This window comes from Apodemus sylvaticus, chromosome 19 (assembly GCF_947179515.1).
Source record: "Apodemus sylvaticus chromosome 19, mApoSyl1.1, whole genome shotgun sequence".
Classification (NCBI taxonomy): domain Eukaryota; kingdom Metazoa; phylum Chordata; class Mammalia; order Rodentia; family Muridae; genus Apodemus; species Apodemus sylvaticus.
The window spans coordinates 1,258,492-1,276,978 of record NC_067490.1 but is presented as its reverse complement, the minus strand read 5'-3'; the positions used below and the strand labels follow the sequence as shown (position 1 = coordinate 1,276,978).

At 46.0% G+C, this 18,487-nt stretch overlaps 1 protein-coding gene across 6 annotated transcripts; it reads right to left on the bottom strand.

The window, feature by feature from the left end:
- Positions 1–868: 868 nt before the first annotated feature.
- On the bottom strand, positions 869–18,487 carry Trim39 (tripartite motif containing 39). Of its 6 annotated transcripts, XM_052163948.1 has the most exons (11): positions 18,107–18,476; positions 15,210–15,667; positions 13,418–13,513; positions 8,998–9,228; positions 7,332–7,354; positions 6,635–6,750; positions 5,903–6,087; positions 2,793–2,893; positions 2,625–2,707; positions 1,127–1,252; positions 869–995 (listed from the first exon to the last, which is right to left on the bottom strand). In XM_052163948.1, exons 2-11 carry the CDS (start codon positions 15,663–15,665, stop codon positions 910–912), a joined length of 1,503 nt encoding a protein of 500 aa, XP_052019908.1. In that variant the 5' UTR covers positions 15,666–15,667; positions 18,107–18,476; the 3' UTR covers positions 869–909. The 6 variants fall into 6 exon arrangements, with proteins under 6 accessions (XP_052019908.1, XP_052019907.1, XP_052019905.1 ...); XM_052163945.1 differs by lacking the exons at positions 869–995; positions 1,127–1,252; positions 2,625–2,707; positions 2,793–2,893 and adding an exon at positions 16,696–16,725 and having other exon boundaries at positions 4,222–6,111; positions 18,107–18,487; XM_052163943.1 differs by lacking the exons at positions 869–995; positions 1,127–1,252; positions 2,625–2,707; positions 2,793–2,893 and having other exon boundaries at positions 4,222–6,111; positions 18,107–18,487.

Sequence of the window (18,487 nt, the reverse complement as noted above, 5' to 3'; positions counted from 1 at the left end):
CCTGGAATCTGTCTGTAGACCAGGCTGGCCCTGAACTCAGAGATTCACTTGCGCCTGCCTCCAGAGTGCTGGGATTAAAAGTGTGTGCCATCATGCCCAGTTTAGTTCTTTTTTCTTTTCCTTTTTTCAAGACAGGGTTTCTCTGTGTAGCCCTGGCTGTCCTGGAACTCACTCTGTAGACCAGGCTGGCCTTGAACTCAGAAATCTGCCTGCCTCTGCCTCCCAAGTGCTGGGATTAAAGGCATGCACCACCACTGCCTGGTTGAACAGATTTTCTTATGCATTATTAGGTTAAGTGCAACACAGGGTTAAAGGGGAAGAAACTTCACTTCCAGAATAGTGAATTTTGTTTCTATATTTCTGGGGGTGACATTATAATCTGAGGGCATCAAAGAAGTCAGTTTAGAAATTTTGTCCTTGAGTAGGCTCTCTAAAGATATCAGACAAGACGACTAAGTTTACCTAGGGAGCATACTTAGGGAACCAGCCAGTGTTTAGCGCCTTTTACTTTGTTGGTTCAGGCCTGAACCATTTGCCTTATGATTTTATAGAATACAATTCCTAGATGAGGAAAAGGTCAAGTCTGAGTAGGCCCAGATAAATGAACACCTCAATATGGAGGCAATGAGCTTGTAAGAAATGCTGACCCTTGATTTCCAAACACGGCATTGGACTGAGGATGCAGGGGTGAAGGGGCCTAAGAGCCTTAAGACGGGGGCTGCTTTAATGGGACCAAGCAGTATATTCCCTGGGCATTCCCTGCATGGTGGAGTACAAAGATGTAAGGAGAGGTTACAGTGGCCGAAACAAAATAAAAATACAGAGGAAGACAATGACATAACCAGTTGAAATACCACAGAACACAAAGTCAAACAACTCGACTTTATTTATCTGGAAAACGGAGTGAATTCATTCACTGGTGCTTAAAGCCTGGGTCTGCACGGTCTCCTTAGGTAGGTCGGCTATGTCTGGCAGGGGCTCTGATGGCTTGAAATCTACATAGTGGAGGAGAATCAGAGGAGAATTAGTTTCCCAATCAGGCTCACCTCCCTTCCTTTGCAGCTCTCCACTCTCTATTGTCCTGTCTCTGGGAGAGGCTCCCTCATCTTTCTGTACCGCGGCTCACCTGCCTGGTTTTCCAGCTGGGCTTCAGGCCGGTCACCCCAGAGCAGATGCTTGGGGTCATTGAGAAACCGCTGGCTTCGCTGGCATGTCAGACAGGTTTGTACTGTCCAGCGCTGTCCCTTTCGGCCTGGGGCATAAATGGGAAAGGAGAAGAGAGTGTCCAGGCTTCTGAGAAGGTTTTACTTTTTTGTATGTATGTATGCCATTTTTCTTCCACTATCAATAGAAAATTCCATCCCGTCTGCATTTGGTTTGTAGATTTGATGTATGTGGGAGGCCTGCATACATACTCTATGGCGAAGTTCAAACTCTAACACAGTCTAGCTTCCCATCTAGTCACACCTCTCTCCATGTTGCTCACTTCAAACTCCAGCCTCCTGAGCATTCATTTTCTGTTTTTTGTTTGTTTGATTTTTTTGAGACAGGGTTTCTCTGTGTAGCCCTGGCTGTACTGGAACTCACTCTGTAGACCAGGCTGGCCTTGAACTCAGAAATCCACCTGCCTTTGCCTGCCAAGTGCTGGGATTAAGGGCGTGCGCCACCACCGCCTGGCTAAGCATTCATTTTCTTATAGCACAAATTTTCTTTTTAAAATTCCCTATTTTTATTTACACTATTCATATTGCATACATGTATATGTGTTAGCATTATATGCACGAGTACGTGTGTGTGTGTGTGTGTGTGTGTGTGTGTGTGTGTGTGTATGTGTTTAGGACGGAAATCTAGTTTGGGTGTATTCCTTTACCACATTCCACCATGTCTTTTTGGAACAGGGTCTCTCATTGAACTTGGAACTAGATGCTTTCAACTAGACTGCCTGGTCAGAGAGACCTCCAGGATCTGTATGCCTTCCCCTGTCCCCCCAGGCTGGGGTTACAACCTGCTTGTACGCAGGTGCTGGAGATCTGAAGTCAGGCCCTCACACTTAAGCTTATCAGGCACCTTACCCTGAACCATCTCCCAAGCCTCTATAAAAGCACACATTCTTTCGTGTGGGAATCCCAACGTCAAGTGTCTGACTCTTGATGTCTCATGCTTGTAATCCTAGCTAGGGATGCGGAGGCAGGAGACTGCAGGGAATTGGAGGCCGGCCTCGGCTACTGTGACACTTGTGTCAAAAAAAAAAAAAAAAAAAAAAATCAAAACCAAAAGCAAAGAGATGGTAAGTGTTTTTGTCTGAGATAGGGTTTCTTTATGCTGCCTTGGCTGGTCTGGATTATGTAGATTAGGATAGGCCCGAATTCATGAAATCCACCTGCTTCTACCTCCCAAGAGCTGGGATAAAAGGCGTGAACCTCCACAACCCACTTCGCCATTAAGTACTATTTAATGCATCCTAGGAATGAAATAACGAAAACAATTTTTTTTAAATTACGGAGTGTCATGTAGTCCAAGATGGTCTTAGGGACAAGTCGGCTTCAGAAAGCCTACACCTCCAGGTAGAGCTGCTGTGCCCTGTGCCCTGCCCCATCCTCCAGTGTCCCTGGGGCAGCACTCACGTCTCTGGCGCTGCGTGCAGGTGAGGCCCGGGATGAGGAGAGAAGAGCAGCTGCGACAGAGCGTCCTCTTCACAGAGGGGTCCCTGAGTGAGGAGGAGAGGAGGTCGCTGCTTGCCCGCCAGCCCTCCAGCCCGCGCCCCGGGTCCTGCCCGCCAGCCTGTGCCTTACTGCCGCAGGACCAGCCGCTTCGCGATGGTCTTCTGTGTGTGGCAGTAAAACCTAGCCAGCGCCTGGTTCTCGGGGTTCTGAGAGAGCACGCAGTGTGCAGCCTGGGGACAAGGACGACCATCCGGGTCATTCCGCGGCCGCAACACCAGACTGCAACCCACCCTGAGTACTGTCTCACCTGGTACAGGAAGCTGAGTCTCTGGAAGGCCTCCCGGTCCTTTACTGGGCCCGCCATGAGTGTCTGGTCTTCCTTGCGGATGTCCCGCCCCAGACGTGCGCAAGGTCTGCTGGGAACTGTAGTGCAGAAGCGCAGGAGCCGCGGCCCCGCCACAGCCCTTGTCAGAGACTTGAAGCGCAGGAGCCGCGGCCCCGCCACAGCCCTTGTCAGAGACTTGACAAACCCACAGGTCCTGTGTGTGCAGGCAGCCGTAGTTTGGTATTATTCCTCATGTTATTTATTAGGTAGGGTCCAGCGCGTGTAGTGGAGCAAGTAAAGGATCTTAAAATACTGAAACAGCCGGACAGAAGTCCGGTCTTTTACTGTATGCTGGTTGGAAAGAGGATTGTTTGCGGTGAACATTGGTTTAGACTTTCTGTCTTTAACACCTGAAGCCAAAGGTAGAAGCTTGGGACATCTGTGGATTGATGTAACATAAAACAGACAATGCCCAAAATAATTGGTGTTATATTCTTCTTATCTCATCACTGGAGAGGTGGAGGTGGGACTACTATAAATTACAGGCTTTGAATTATGGGGCTAAATTGCCAGACCCTGTCTCAAAAATAAAAAGCATTGGTGACTGTGCTTGAAAGTGAAAGATCAGATTGTAAGGGAGGAAATAAGTTAACAGGACAAACATCCCTGAGCAAAGAGCTCCTAGTCTTTCTCCCACTTTTCCTTATTAGATGCACTTGCTATTCCAAGGGCTGGCTACAGCAACAGTTTTATAGCAACAAAAAAAAACAAAACAAAAAAACAAAACAAACAAACAAAAAACCCCAAAAAACCAGGCAACAGTTCTCGGCTATTAGTAACTGCTTCACCATCCTTCCTCTGACCTTTTCTCTTTTATTCAGCTGGCTTGGTGTTTACCTCTGATTCCCAGTTACTGGCTAAATTCATCCAAGGTCAGAAGCAGAGGGATCCAAGCTAAATCCCAAGTTGAGGGAAGCAGAGATCTCTTCTTGTCTCAGGGCCCCTGCCAGGATGGGCAGAGAACCAGGCATCCAGCTCTGAGTAAGGCAATTAGTTGAAACTTTTACTCTTGGGTGTTTTGTATTGGCCTTCAGAGCCAAACGAGGGGAGTGTATTAAAATGTGGATTCCCAAGCTTATCCAAGCCTCCATTAAGACAGGATGAGACCCAAGAACATAGTTTCCATACCCATTCATTCTCACATACTGCCAAATTACCACACAACTCAAGAGATCACATTAGTGGATCCTTTGTTCCATATTTTCACCAACCAAATTATCTTGCTACAAAGAACCACACAGTCAAGGCACAAAGGTAATAGGAGAGTGGACAAAGTCCTGTTGAGGTGGTAGGAGGAACTGAATGCCCTCAATGCAGTTTCTTGTCTCAGTCTTGTGTGAAGATTACCCAGGCAGCAGATAATCCAGGTTGTTTGGTTTGGCATGCATCACGTTACCTTTTGTGACAAAATATGTACCCTATGGATTGTTTATTTTGGCCTAAAATTAAGATAATTTACATTCTCTGAAAAGGGGAATGTCAAAGGGTGAAGGATGGAAGCAGAAGCTTAGCTGCCTTCTGGCCCTTTGCTACACAAACCACCCTCTTCGACCCTGTTCTCATGGGGTGAGAAAGACTCCATTACCTTCCCTTAGATATTTGAGCCAGGGGACAAGGTGGACTTGAGAATAACTACTTAGTAACATTCTTTAAGGCCAAGGCTTTGGCTATACTGTTCTCTCTCCTCTAATACCTGACTCCTTTCCAAGGTGCCTTGGGAAACCATGGAAGGTCAGATGTGTGTCTTGCAGGATTGCTTCCATCTCACCATTAGAAGGGAGCAAGAGGAGCCTACGTTTTAGAAACAGCCAGCTGCAGGAATCAGGAATAACCCAAGCCTTTGGGACATGGATTCTCCTTTATTGCCATCCTTTCCTTTTCCCCAAATCTGAACCTCTGGCTAATCCTATGGGTAATGGTAGCATTACCCTAGGAAAAAAAGAGACCAAAGAAATCCCCCTTCCCTTCATTCACTCTAGAAACATTCCTCCAGCTTCTTCCCTGATCCTTCTCCAAACTTTAATGCTCAATCTCTGCCCCCAGAAAAGCTCCTCAACTTCTAGACTCATGACAGCAACTGCCACTCATCTTTCCAGCACAGAGGTATACAGATCCCTACGTGCTCCCACAAGGAACAAGGCTATTCGGAGTCCCAGAAGCCTTTTAAAGGTTTCTGTTTCCTGCATTTTAAGCATGTTAAGACCCTTTCCTATAAACTGTTTCTGGAAAGCCTTTGCTTTCTCAACCTGTCCTCGTGCACTAGGAAACCTGGGAGTCCCCTCTCCCACTCCAGTGAGGAAGGCCACTCATCTGTGCTTGTCATGTAGCCCAGTCCTGTCTTTACTCCTTCACACAAACCATCCGGATGCAAGGTGGTTTCTTACGATGGCTCAAGACCGGAACCACATAGACACCAAGATATTCCAGCAGGCCAGTTAGGAAGGCCCACTGTTCTTGACCCTGCCTCACCCCAATTAAACTGCATCTCTTGTCATTCCCAATCTGTTGGGGGTCTAATGGTAAGTGGCGCAGCATTCTTCCGACCGGCCCGGATCCCTGGGTAGAAGAGGGGCCAAAGTTTTTCAGTAAAAGTATCAGTGAAGGTATAGATATGTGAACGGTCTGTGACGTTGTAAAAAGACAGTGTGCCAGCCTCATAGTCTAGGAATATGCCTACCCGCTTAGGCTTCACCTTGATGTGCAAAGGGGTAAAAGGCGTGGTGGTGGCTGCATACTTGTCCCCATTCCACAATCGCACACGCCAGTAGCCAGTCTCAGGGAGTGGAGTCAGTTCGCCCTTTCTGCTCACAGAGTCTTGGCATACTCCTACTGCCCAGTGGGTCTTGTCACCCACCTCCACCTCCCAGTAGTGTCGACCTGAGGTGAAGCCTTCAGTAGCTAAGACACAAGGGTAGAAAGTGAAACGCTGCGGTGTGTCAGGGAGGTCTCGGAGTCTTGTCTCCACAAACTTGACACTTTTCCGATCCTCTGACAGGACGAGGTTAGGATGAGCTGTCTCAGGGTCCAGGGTCACATCCGCTGGCGGAAGAAGCCAGAGTGGAGCTAGATGAGGATGGGAATAGCTAAACATCCCTGCCTCACTTTCTTTCCCAGCCTCCCTGTACAAAGCCTGCCTCCTGCGAGGTCCCTAGAACACTGTGGGTTGGTCAACCTCAAATCATGCTTGTGCTGAATGGAATAGTGAAAGGCACTGTGTGAGGGAGGGCCAGGGAGAAGGGGCCACACCGAGTGGGTGGAGGGACTGGGAGAGGATGAGCAGGAACCTGCACTCTGAAGTCATTCTGCTTTGTGACTGCTTCTCTCTGCATAAATATTAACGATGTCCCCTTTCACTTTCCTGGCTAAGATGGTAAATGCAGTTCATGCTCACCCACCTAAGGAGTGAGGAAGCCATGTCTAGGCCCCTATTTAGAGCAGATGACACCTAAGGCTTCTCTGAACTCTAGGATTCAAGGTGAGACTGCAAGCTGGGGATGGGGTAGGTGGAGTGGGCCTAGGAAAAGTGAAGCTCACTGGAAGGATTTGAACCATGCCCTCTGCCAGTATCCTTTTGGGAACAACTCACCGATTAGCTGTTTAAGAATTTTCCTTAGGGCAAAGTACTGCCGGGGGAAATTGCTGAAGTTCTTTTCCAGCTCTATCGACACAGAAGTCACCTCCATGGTCTTCACCTTCTCACATCTAGGAAGGATGGGAGATAAAGAAAGTCAGAACTGGGTCAGGGGAGCTGTAGCTAACTGAATGTTTTAAGTGGTATTATCTTTCCTGAAAAGTAGAACCAGACCTCTCCCACTTCCCTTCCCCCATGAAGATAGCTGCTTTGTTTTGTTTTTTTTTTACACTCTGAGAGCTCTGTGGCCCCCTTGACAGATCTGTATCTTAAGAATGAGTCTTACATTTCACACAAGGGGACAGCCACTCCTCCACTACTTGTACTCCTGTGTTCCCAACCTCTTCTGCCGTCTTGTTTGAACACAGCTGTGGGTCCACACCTCTGCACTACAGGTACACAGACAGCACAGGCATAAGGAGAGCTTGGCTCTGCACTACAGGTACACAGACAGTACAGGCGTAAGGAGAGCTTGGCTCTGCTCTCACTGCTGTGGCCAAGCACAGCCTCATGTCACAAGGGAGGTGAAGATGTCACTGCCAGTGGCCCATCTCTTTGTATCCTTAGACACTGTATGACTTCCCCTTTCTTGCTTCCTCCAGGTCACTACTAACCCAGTCTGAGCCCAGACCTAACCCAGAGAGTCACTTACTTTTCTAGGGTACTTTTCACATCCTAGAGGAAAAGAAAAAAGACAGTAAGATTGGTCCTAGAATTCATAGAACACGACGGCAAAAAGGTTCTCCCTCTTCTCTACAGTTCTAGATGTGCACACTAGGCACCAGGCAAACTGAAGGTCCCACTTCGAGGGACCTAGTGTATATCTCTCATGGAATGCCGTAACTGCTGCCATAGCAAAGCGTGGTGATATCATTTCAAAATGGTTTCCTGTATGTTTGACTTTCTTCCTCAAAGACACTCCTTGCAAGGGACAGTGGTTGTGTCTGCCTTTTTCTTTGTCTTCCAAATCCAAACACACCTCTGCATCATGAGGGTCAGCACAGACATTTCCCACTGTGGTCCAGATTCCCTTGTCCAGAGTACTGGTTAATAAACACGGATTTATTTATACCAATCCTGATTTGAGATCCTTGGGATCCAGATGACAAACACAACGAATCTCACCCTGCAGAATTTCCAGTTTAATGTGGTTAGCAAAGCACACACAAATGAAGACACAGGGATAGATACTAAGCAACATAAATGTACATGTAAATGTGCAGTGATACTTCACTGACAGACGCCAGTAATCTTTTAAAACAGTAAGACTATTTTAAGTGTTTTAGAGGCAGCAATGGACTGACTACACTTTACGACTTTAAACACATTTTGAGTATCCTTTATATTATTACTCTGCCCCACTTTGGGCACTAGGTACATTAAGTTCTAGGACTGGAAAGTCACGGTAACTGCATTTACAAAATTTTGAGTGCATAGTTTATCTTTAAGTAGAACAGACTTTTATTTTTTGAAAAGAATTATCTTTTTTTGGGTGTAAATTATATACATTTTTTTTTTTTTTTTTTTTGGTTTTTTGAGACAGGATTTCTGTGTAGTCCTGGCTGTCCTGGAACTCACTCTGTCGACCAGGCTGGCCTTGAACTCAGAATTCCGCCTGCCTCTGTCTCCCAAGTGCAATTATATACATTAAAAAAAAAAAAGATTATGTGTATGAGTGTCTTGCTTGCATGTATATATTGTATGTATAAACACCATGTGCAAGTAATTGAAGAGGCCAGAAGAAGGTATCAGAACCCCTGGAGCTGTAGTTAGAGGTTTGGGTGTTGAGAACTAAACAAGGTCTTCTTCAAGAGAAGCAAGTGCTCTTGACCACTGAGCCATCTCTCTAGCTTCAAGCACATAGTTTCTGAAAAGACAGAAAGATTATTAAGGATGTAAAAAAAAATTGGGTTTGGTGTGGTGGTGCATGCCTTTACTACCAGCATTCAGAAGGCAGAGGCAGGTGGATCTCTGAGTGAGGCTAATCTGGTCTACAAAATGAGTCCAGACAGCCAGGGCTGCTGTTACATAGAACAGTAGTCCTGTCTTGAAAAAAGAAAAACAAACAAACCCAAAACACCCCCCAAACCAACAACAACAACAAAAAATCCCCAAAACAATCAATTAACCAAAACCCCAAAAACCCAAACAAAACAAATGGAAGGGATAGTAGAAATTTGAGCTGCCCTACTCATACCTGGAAGAAAAACCTGGATTATAGAAACAGATAAGAGAGGGTGTACCCCATACTGACAGCATGGCCTGCACAAAACTATACTGTATTTGACCTGAGGAACTATACGGAGCAAAGGTCGAACCTTAAGCATCTCGAAGCCTGACTGTAAGCACTTGCCCTCCACCTCAGCAGCTAGGTGGGCAAGGTCCCGGCGCCTGTCCCCAAGGTGAGCAGCGTTTTCTCGAAGTCTCTGTAGAATGTCCTGTTCTTCTTCCTCCAGTCGTGAAAGCAGTGTCTGCTGCTCTTCATCCAGTCGTCTGTGCAGTTCCTCAAACTCCTTTAAGATCTGCTGCCGGCGGCTCTCTACCAGTCTCTGAGAACAAGGGAGGACGCTATCAGGACCAGAAGGCATGAGGCAGTCTTTCCTAGATCTGCCAGGCTCAGGACAGACTTCTTTGTCACTGAGAAGACTTTAGCAGCATACTTGCTTCTCTTCCTGTAAGGGACACTGCTACCTGCACGCCCCCAACAGACAACTAACTCACTGTGCAAATCAGTGGGAAGATTTAAAACAATCAGTACTTGGGTTTTGTGTTGTTGTTTTTGGCTCAGATTAACCCTTTATATTTTAATGAAACACATTTGGGATTTAAGAACTCAATGATGCGATGCTCTCCAGTTATAGATATCAGAGATACTTTTGCTATTTTGTACTCTGATGTTCGGCTTATACAATCTGTTAAAGTACAGACATTAGGAAGTCAAAGATTCCCATCATTTAGAACCGTGAGATATTAACCTGATGAAAACAAGAGAATACAAGAAATGATCAGAACCAGCAACAGTTTAATGAGTTGATGCAAAGCATATATTCTGGCTGCTATTTTTCAAACAGCATCTTGTAATGTAGCACAAGGTGGCCTTGGATTTGGGATCCTCCTGTCTCTGTCTCCAGAGGTATGTGTACCTTTAGCTTCTTAAATAGCCCTTTCCTAGACTACCTACCTCTGTGTTGCACCTACATTCTGTAGTTAACAGATAAAAAGATAAATGTCTTAATAGCCAGTTTGGTTTTCAGCAACCAAAGAACTAGTGTCATCAGACAGTTTGAGGCCTGAAGCTGATCTTACTCTACTTTGCTGTAATTACCTATTTACTGTTTCTATCAATGCACTTGAAAGGTGCCTTGACTTCTGGGTTTCTTTATTCTATTACTGTGAAAACTTCATGAAACTGTTTCCAAGTTGAAATACGGAATCTGGGGTAAGCTAAAGCTATGTTTCAAGGCCACAGTCTCTCATTTTTGGTTCTAGAATTATTTATATGATTTTTTTTTTATGTTGACAGAGAATTCCTCACCACAGATCAGAGTCCAGATACATTTTTAATAAATTAACTGTATAAAATCTGAAACACGCTTTTGTAACAGTACATACTTTTACTTCTAACAAACACCCTTGAAGTTTGAGAGTCAAACAGCAGCCTTATCACTTTCTGAGGGTTATCAGCATGCTGTTCCCTAGGCCTTCCGGCAAGTGACTGACCTTCCCCAGTAGGAGTCTCAAGCAGTTTGACAGAAAGGGAAACATCAACTCAGAAGAGCAGCAGAGTGTACTGAAAGTTGTGGACAGAGAGGCAGGGCTCAGGATCAAGAATAGTGGGTGTCACACCAAAGCCTGTGGGCCTCAGAACTCAGCAGCTATTGTGAAGCTATGCCAAATGGAAGGCAGACTACCTTCATTACAGGGTCACTAGCTGCTGTCTCAGGGAAGCAATGGTGGGCCGCATTCTCACTTTTGTCCTGAATAGATTCTCAACATGTGTGGTGTCATGAGCACACCTAATGAATTATACTCATTGGGAGTATGTTTAAGGGGCCAGAGAGACGACTCAGTGGTTAAAAAATGCTTGCTTCCTTGGCTGGGTGTGGAGGCCTACACACCCAGTGTTTAAACCCTAGAGGCAAAGGCCCGGGAGTTGGAATCTCAGAGTTCAAGGACAATCTGGTCTACAAAGAGTCCAGATAGCCAGGGCTCAGTAACACAGAGAAACCCTGTCACTGAAAAACAAACAAAAGCATGCTTTCTTCTCTTCCAGAAGGCCTGAACTTGGTTTCCAGCACTCACACTAGGTAGTACATAACTGCCTGTATTTCTATTTCCGGGGGACCCCATTTGTCCAGGGGACCCCTTCTGGTCTGAGAGAATGTGTACATGGGTATGTGCACACATATACACACACACACAAACACAAATAAATCTTAAAAAAAAGAACACTATATGTTGCCTCTCCTAGACTTTACCCTGTCACCAAGAGCATGGTTTCTTGTGGTGTTACCAGTACTTGGTGCATTCAGTGTCACATAAGCTGCAGGCACAGGACCACCCTGCAGGGGCTTTTAGGGAAGCCAGGATCAAGTAGTCACATATTGGATTAGTAATTAAAATCACTTTTAAGTGGGAGTAGTATACATACCTTAATCTCAGCATTTTGGAGGCAGAGGCAGACAGATCTCTGTGAGTCCCAGGCTAGCCAGACCTACATAGTGAAATTCTATCCCAAAAAAACTCCAAAACAAACAAACAAGCAAGCAAACAAACAAACAAAAAAACCACACACACACACACACACACACACACACACAAAAAAAAAAACTTAAAAATTATTCTCTGATGTTATTGGATATGACAGTCGCTTTAAAATTATATAGGCAGCTATCTTTATCTGAATTTTTACTTTAAAAATTTTGATTTTGGAGTAGCTAATTAGAAACTCCATCCCCATCCAGGAAATCTTACAGGTCCATGCTGGTCTGTGCTGGCTCTGTATTTGAATATTGGGGATTCCTGGCCCAGCCTCCATTGGTTACAGGTGTGCACCATCATGCCTAGTTTACAAACTTGTGTTCTGTCTGCTGTGTTGGGGAACTGATGCCATACCCTCAGTCTCTATACACTTTAAAACTTTATTTTATTTTTGAGGCGGGGTCTTCTATAGTCTTGGCTGTGCTCACTTGCAACCCTCCTGTCTTAGTCTCCTGAGTATTGGGATTACATGTATGCATCACCAAGCCCTGCTCCTTCAAACTATTTTAAAAGGGTTAATGAGTTCTGTTCTGGAGGGTGGGATGAGAGGAAAGCAAGGGGGTAAAAAGGGGAGGAAGATGAATTCAAATAGTCATAAAAGGAATGTTTTGAATTGCAGTCTTAAAGATCACTGAATAAAAATTAATTGAAAACAACAACTATACTTTGGTTAAATTATTATTATGGTGTAAAGAAAAAATGCTCTACAGAGGTTCATGCATTTCAACATTTGGTCCACAGTTGGCAGCCCTTGCGATCTTTGCAAAGGTTATAGAGCCTTTTGGAGGTGGAGCTTTGCTAGAGGAAGTATGTCACTGGGGGGCAGGCTTTGAGGGTTTACCCTACTTCCTGTTCCTACTCTATTTCTGGTGTAGGATTAAAATCTCATCTGCCAGCTTCTTGTTCCTGCAGCTCTACCCTGCTTTCCCTGTCATTACAGAGTCTTATCTCCAACAGAAAACGTTTTTCACTTGGGTTACTTTTTCTGTCATGGCAGTTTGTCAGAAACTGCATAGGGAGGCTGAGGAGGGGACAGACTTTCTGGCAATGACTCAACATTACATTAGCTTACTTAATTATAAGGATGTGGTTCTGAGCCAAGTGTTACGGTGCATGCTTTTAGTCCAGAACCTGGGAGGCAGAGGCAGGTGGATCTTTGTGAGTTTGTTTGGAGTCAACTTGGTCTACCCACTGTCAACTTGGGACAGTGAAGGTATATAGTGAGACTCCATCTCAAACAAATGAAAAGAATGATTTTCTGGGGCTGGAAAATTTAAAAGCATTGGGCATTTGTTCTTCTAGAGGACCTGAGTTTGAATCCCAGCATCCACATGGTACTTGCAACCACTGGAAACCACAGGAAAATATCCATACATAAGAAAATAGAAAAAGAATAATTAAAAACAACCAAGCAAAATGTTATCAAACAGTTCTGGGAGCTCTTGCTCAGCTCCTCCCTATCTTCCCTGTGAACTCTGCAAATTCTCTTCTCTTCAACACCTCTAAGTTCCCATCACTGCACTCTTAGGACATCCTCTTTCCTTGTTTGGGAGTGGGAAGAAGAGACTAGTGGGCCAGGACTCTCTGGATTTAGCAGGAACAAAATGTTTCTGTTAATTTAAAAGTACTTCTTATTGTATATATCGTGAGCGTGTGGGCCACAGTGCACATATGGAAGTCAGGTGTCAACTCTGTGGATTCGTTCTTCTCCTTCTTCCTTCATATAGGCTTCAGGTCTTGATGCTTGCACAGCAAGCACCTTTATCCACTGAGCCATCTCCCCAGCTCCCTTACATTTCTTACAACCTTCTCCTCAGAACTTTACTCAGGAAAAGTAACCCTGCAGTGTTTGATGGTAACCCTGATGAAATACCACTGTGAGAGAAAGGTCTCCGTGAGCTGGCCGATGGGTTAAAAGGTGGCTGACTTGCTCCTAGGCAAATGGCCAGCCAAGCAGAGAAGCAACCCATGCTTTACCTTGAGCTCCCCTGGTTTCTTTTCTTCAGAGGCTTTGCAGCAGGTGATTTCCTGCAGTTTCTGTTCCAGAGGCTCCAGGCACTTCTGAAGTTTCTCCTGAGGGTTGGGAGAAAGCAGGAAAGGTGACATTTAGAGTTAGTTGGTACATCCATTACTCAAGAGTTTAACCTACTTTAGTCCTTTTGCTGTTTCTCTTTAGTCATGTGAATGTCTAAGTGTTTGCTTGAGTGTATGTGCCTATGTGTGTGCTACTGCCCAGGGAAGCCAGAAGCGTACATCAGATCCCCTGAACTGATGTTATAGGCTATGCAAGAGCATCTGGGAACCAAACTCAGGTGATCTGCCAGACTGGTTCATGCTCTTACCTATTAAGCCATCTCTATAGCCCTGATTATTTTTCCCTGAAGTACTTAGGGCAAACCCAGGGCCTCCAGCACGCTAGGCAAGTGCTCTACCACTGAGGCGCATTCTCCACTCTTCAGTCATTTCATGTCTGCCCTTGCATCACTTCTTGATCCAACTCCCTTCCTTGTCTAGAGCTGGAGATGTCATGTTGACTTTTTATTGATTCCCTCTGTCCCTGCTGTTAGTCACCATCATGTTTGTGGCTTACCTGACTTTCCCCCCTGAACCTAGTAGTCAGGCTGTCATCGACTGTGTCTGGCTGTCATCGACTGTGTCTGTTCTCACTCTGTTTTCTTATGGACAACTGCCTATCACACTTGAAGTCACCTGGGTTTTTGTTTGCTCCTTCTGGTGGTTCTGGGGATTCATGAAAGGTGTGTATGATAAGACAGTCTTTAGTACCAGGCTACCCCTTCCTCCTGCCAGGAGCTACTCTTTGCACTTTTATTTATTGTTGTTATTTTACGATCAGGTTTCCAGCAGTCCTGACATGTAGTCATGGATAACCTTCAACTTCTGATCCTTCTGCCTCCACCATCTGAGTGCTGGGATTACATAGTTGTATCACTATGCCCGCCTTTATATCCTTTTCAACCTGTGCTTCTGTTCAAATCTAACCACTTAGAAACAAAATAAATTCGAGGCTAGCCTAGTCTACAGAGTGAGTTCCAGGACAGCCAAGACTATACAGAGAAACCCTGTCTCAAAAAAAAAACAAAACAAAAAAAAAAACACTAAACCAAAAAAAAAAAAAAAAACAAAAAACCAAAAACAACAAGAACAACAACAAAAAACAACCCAAAAAAACCCAAAAAAGAAAAAAAAAAAAAGAAATAAACAAAATAAAACTTGACTGTAAATAACCTTAAATAATTTTCAAAATTTTGTTAAGCAGAATGAAGGAATGAAAATCCTAGGCAGTACAACCTTTGATTTTTATTACTAAAATATTTACTCCATGCCCTCACTAGCGATTTAAATGTTAAATGTCGTTACCTATTATATGGGAAGCTGCAGACAGGCTCAGCAGTTTGCTGGAAATCAGTCTAAAGTGATGTTAGCTACCTCCAACAAATGGGGAAAAGAAGAACATCCTAAGTAAAAAGGCATAAATGAAGAAAGCAAAATCTTTTTCAGTTTTTTAAAAATATTTTCAGATTGTCATGTGGTTCTACTCATTTATTTAAAGTCCGATATATTTGGAAGACTCAATATTATTGCAGTAAGTTACAGAAATTTTGGGATACTCCTCACTGTTCCTGTGGAGGACAACTGACCAGATGTACCGAGTACTCACATATACAGTTCTGAGGGGAATACTCAGGGAGTATGTATTTTCAGCTGCTCCCCCTCCCTCAACACTGGTCTCAGGGGCCTGGTTGCCTACCTTGTATTCCTGTGTAGCATCATCCATCGGCACAACGGTATGGGGCCGGTGGGTGTGAGAAATTGCACATATCAGACAGACAGCCTCCTGGTCTTCATAGCAGAAAAGGCTAAGGGGTTCATGGTGCTGGGAACAGAGGCTTTCATCTCTGATCTTCCGCTTGACTGTCTGGAGCTGCTTGGCAATTTCCACCATACTGCCTAGCTGTCGGTTAGGCCGGAGACTCCGGTATCGGGATGTCTTCCGACAGACAGGGCAAGGGAAGTCCCGCTCCAGGTCCTCCCACCAGCGGGTAATGCACGCTTTGCAGAAGTTGTGCCCACATTCAATGATAACTGGCTCCTTCAGATACTCCAGGCACACAGAACAGCTTGCCTCCACCTGCAGGTTCTCCAGAGCAGCGGCTGTGGAGGCTGCAGAGGCTCCAGCCTCTAACAGAGTTGTCTCTGCCATCATAACTTGGAGGCAGGGAGAGAGAAAAGAGAAGTATTAGTTGGAGGGTTACTTTGTTTCCTGATTTAGCTCCCAGTAGCCACAGGTCTAGATGTATCCCCATCTTAGTATTCTCCCCTTTCCACCTATTCACCTCTTGTCCTATTTACAGTGTTTGCGACTTCTCCTAACCACTGTTATTTATTTTTGAGTCAGCAAATATCAGCAGTGCCCAGAATCAATCAATCAATCAATCAATCTCTCTCTCTCTCTCTCTCTTTTCCAAGACAGGGTTTCTCTGTGTAGCCCTGGCTATTCTGGAACTCACTCTGTAGACCAGGCCAGCCTCGAACTCAAAAATCTGCCTACCTCTGCCTCCCAAGTGCTGGGATCAAAGGCGTGCGCCACCACCCAGCTCCCAGAATCTCTTTACCTCTGCTTTCTCATTACCAGCAATGAAAAGGAGCCTGACGTAGTGACTCAATCCTATTTCCCTAGCATTTCTGAGGTCAACGCAGGGGCACTGTCATCAGCCGAAGGTCAACCTGGGCTACACAATGAGTTCTAGGTTAGCTTGAATTACAGAGATCTTATTTCTAGAGGAAGGGAACCATGGAAAATGAGATATGTCACATAATTCATGGCATAAGGCAAAGTATTAAGATTTTAGCTGGGCATGGTGGCTCACCGTGAGGCAGGAGGATCAAGACAAGGATGAGGCTAGCCTGGGCTATAGAGTAAGATCTTATTAAACAAATAAAATACTTTTGAAGTTTTTTTTTTTAAATGATTACTGGCACTAGAACCCATTACTATTTTAAAAGAACTTCATACAAAAGCACTGCATCAATATCAAAGAACCCAAAACTACTACTTATAACACCATAGAAACTTTATTGTTGTAGGGTCTAACCTTGATTGTCTGCTGTTCCTCTTAATAGTTACACTAGACAACACACCTTTTTAGGGAAACACGAGAGATAGTTCTTCCTTTCACCAAACTAGCCCAAAGGAAGAATGTTCTTTTCTTGGAGAAGATGCTACTGTCACTCACCTCATTTCTATTTGGGTGCAGCTGGAATGGCTGCAAAGCAACAAATACATATCAGTTCTAAGAGAGTATCATTGAGTAGAGGGCCAACAGCTTTTTGAAGAGAGAGCTGGCAAGTCCATTCTAAATCTTCAGTGATGACTTCAACCTTTCAAAGTCATTACTGATAACTAGTTCTTTAGATATTCGGTGATTAGGATGGAAATTGGCCAGGTATGGTTAATATCGGGTGGCACATGCTTATGATTCCAGTGCAGAGGAGGCAAAGGCAAGAGCCTCAGGAGCTCGAGGCCAGCCTAAATTATATATAATCACCTGGTCTCAATAAGTGAATGGGAAGAGACAACCAAAGCTCTCTTAGATATATAGCTGGTTCACACCCCATCCTTAAAATGTCAATGCGTAAGTTAATATATCTGGTTCCAGAACTGCTTCACTTCTGCCCCAAAAGGAAGGAAATCTGGTAGGTCTACCCATTGACAGCAAAGTGGCCATGTAATGAATTGGGACAACAACAACAATTATTTCTGTATACTGGTGGTACAAATAGAATTTTAAGTAGGAGTTGGTAACTTATCCCCTTTTAATGGAGAAAAGAAATTGATCCAGATAAGTTCAGTTGGATGATTTCTTCTCTGCCTATTAGAATTCAGTTTTGATTAATGACTTGGCCTTTTCAATCTTACAGATAAGTGGCATCCTCACCTAAAACTGAATCGTATTCACACTTAAGCGACCGGCATGTATCTAATTAGCGAATAGGCCGTAGGAGACAGAAATGGGCTCAAGGTTAGTGAAGAACGGAGAGTATCTGGAGCTGGGGGTGGTGTGGTGGTGATGTTAGAGGGCAGCCATAATATGGCCTTGTGCTCCTCTGGCTTGGTCCTTCCTCTCTCTCCACTACTCTATCTCAGTGGAAGTAATCGTCAGAGACGTCCACGTTTTGCCTTTTATCACTGTTGGGTACCGCCTCAGGAACCTCTCTTGAGCACTGGCCACAACTCTGTCCCACCCGGCCGGTCTCCATCTTCTCCTGCCAGATCGGGAGCATGAGGACCAGAGGGGGCATAAGTCGTGGTTGGCAGGGAGGAACGAGTGCGTGTCTAAGTGAGGGAGGTGTGACGTGAAGGTGGGATGCCCGCTGCCATGTCGCAGCCCAGACCCGCGGCGACTGCGTCAGTTTCACCCGGGGAGACCAAAGGCAGCGGGACAGGGGAACGGCGGGGTAGCCAAGCAACGCCGGACGCGCTGACGTCGCCGGGGCGGCAAACGTCCTCCGGGCCCGAGGCGGGCGGAGGCAGCTGTGGTTGCGCGCCGGGCGGCTGACGCGCTCGCCGGGCGTAGGGCCGCGGCGTGAGGAGCCGGCCGGCGGAAGCCGGCTGCGGGACCCTTGTGGCGGCGGCGCAGCACCTACCTTCCCCGCTCCGGGTCCCGGAGTGCCGGGCGCGGAGCCGCCGGAGCACTGCCTCCCTCCTTCCTCCTCCCCTCACCCCCGCCCCGCGGCGCGACACACAATACTCGCCGGAAGCGGAAGCCGCGCGCTGCGGCTATGCAAGGCAAGCTGCGCGGCGCCGAGCCGCCGTGCCCCGGCTTAGCCGGGCTTGCGGCTGGCGGCGGCAGAGAGCCGGAGGCGAGGGCCCGCGCGGCTTGTACCGGGCGACAGGGAACCCCCCGCGTCTGGTGGCTGAGGTGCTGGCGCCCAGGTGACCGGAGCGGTCCCCGGGAGACGGAGGGCCGCGCATGCGCGTGCCGAGACGCCGAAGCCCATGGCCGGCAGCGCGCGGCGGCGGGCAGG

Coding starts and splice junctions, on each gene's coding strand:
- Trim39 (XM_052163948.1), bottom strand. CDS start 15,665: ATGATGGCAGAGACAACTCTGTTAGAGGCTGGAGCCTCTGCAGCCTCC. Junction 6,751..7,331: donor GTGAAAAGTACCCTAGAAAA/GTAAGTGACTCT, acceptor CATCCTTCCTAG/ATGTGAGAAGGTGAAGACCA. Junction 2,708..2,792: donor AAGCGGCTGGTCCTGCGGCA/GTAAGGCACAGG, acceptor CTCCTCACTCAG/GGACCCCTCTGTGAAGAGGA.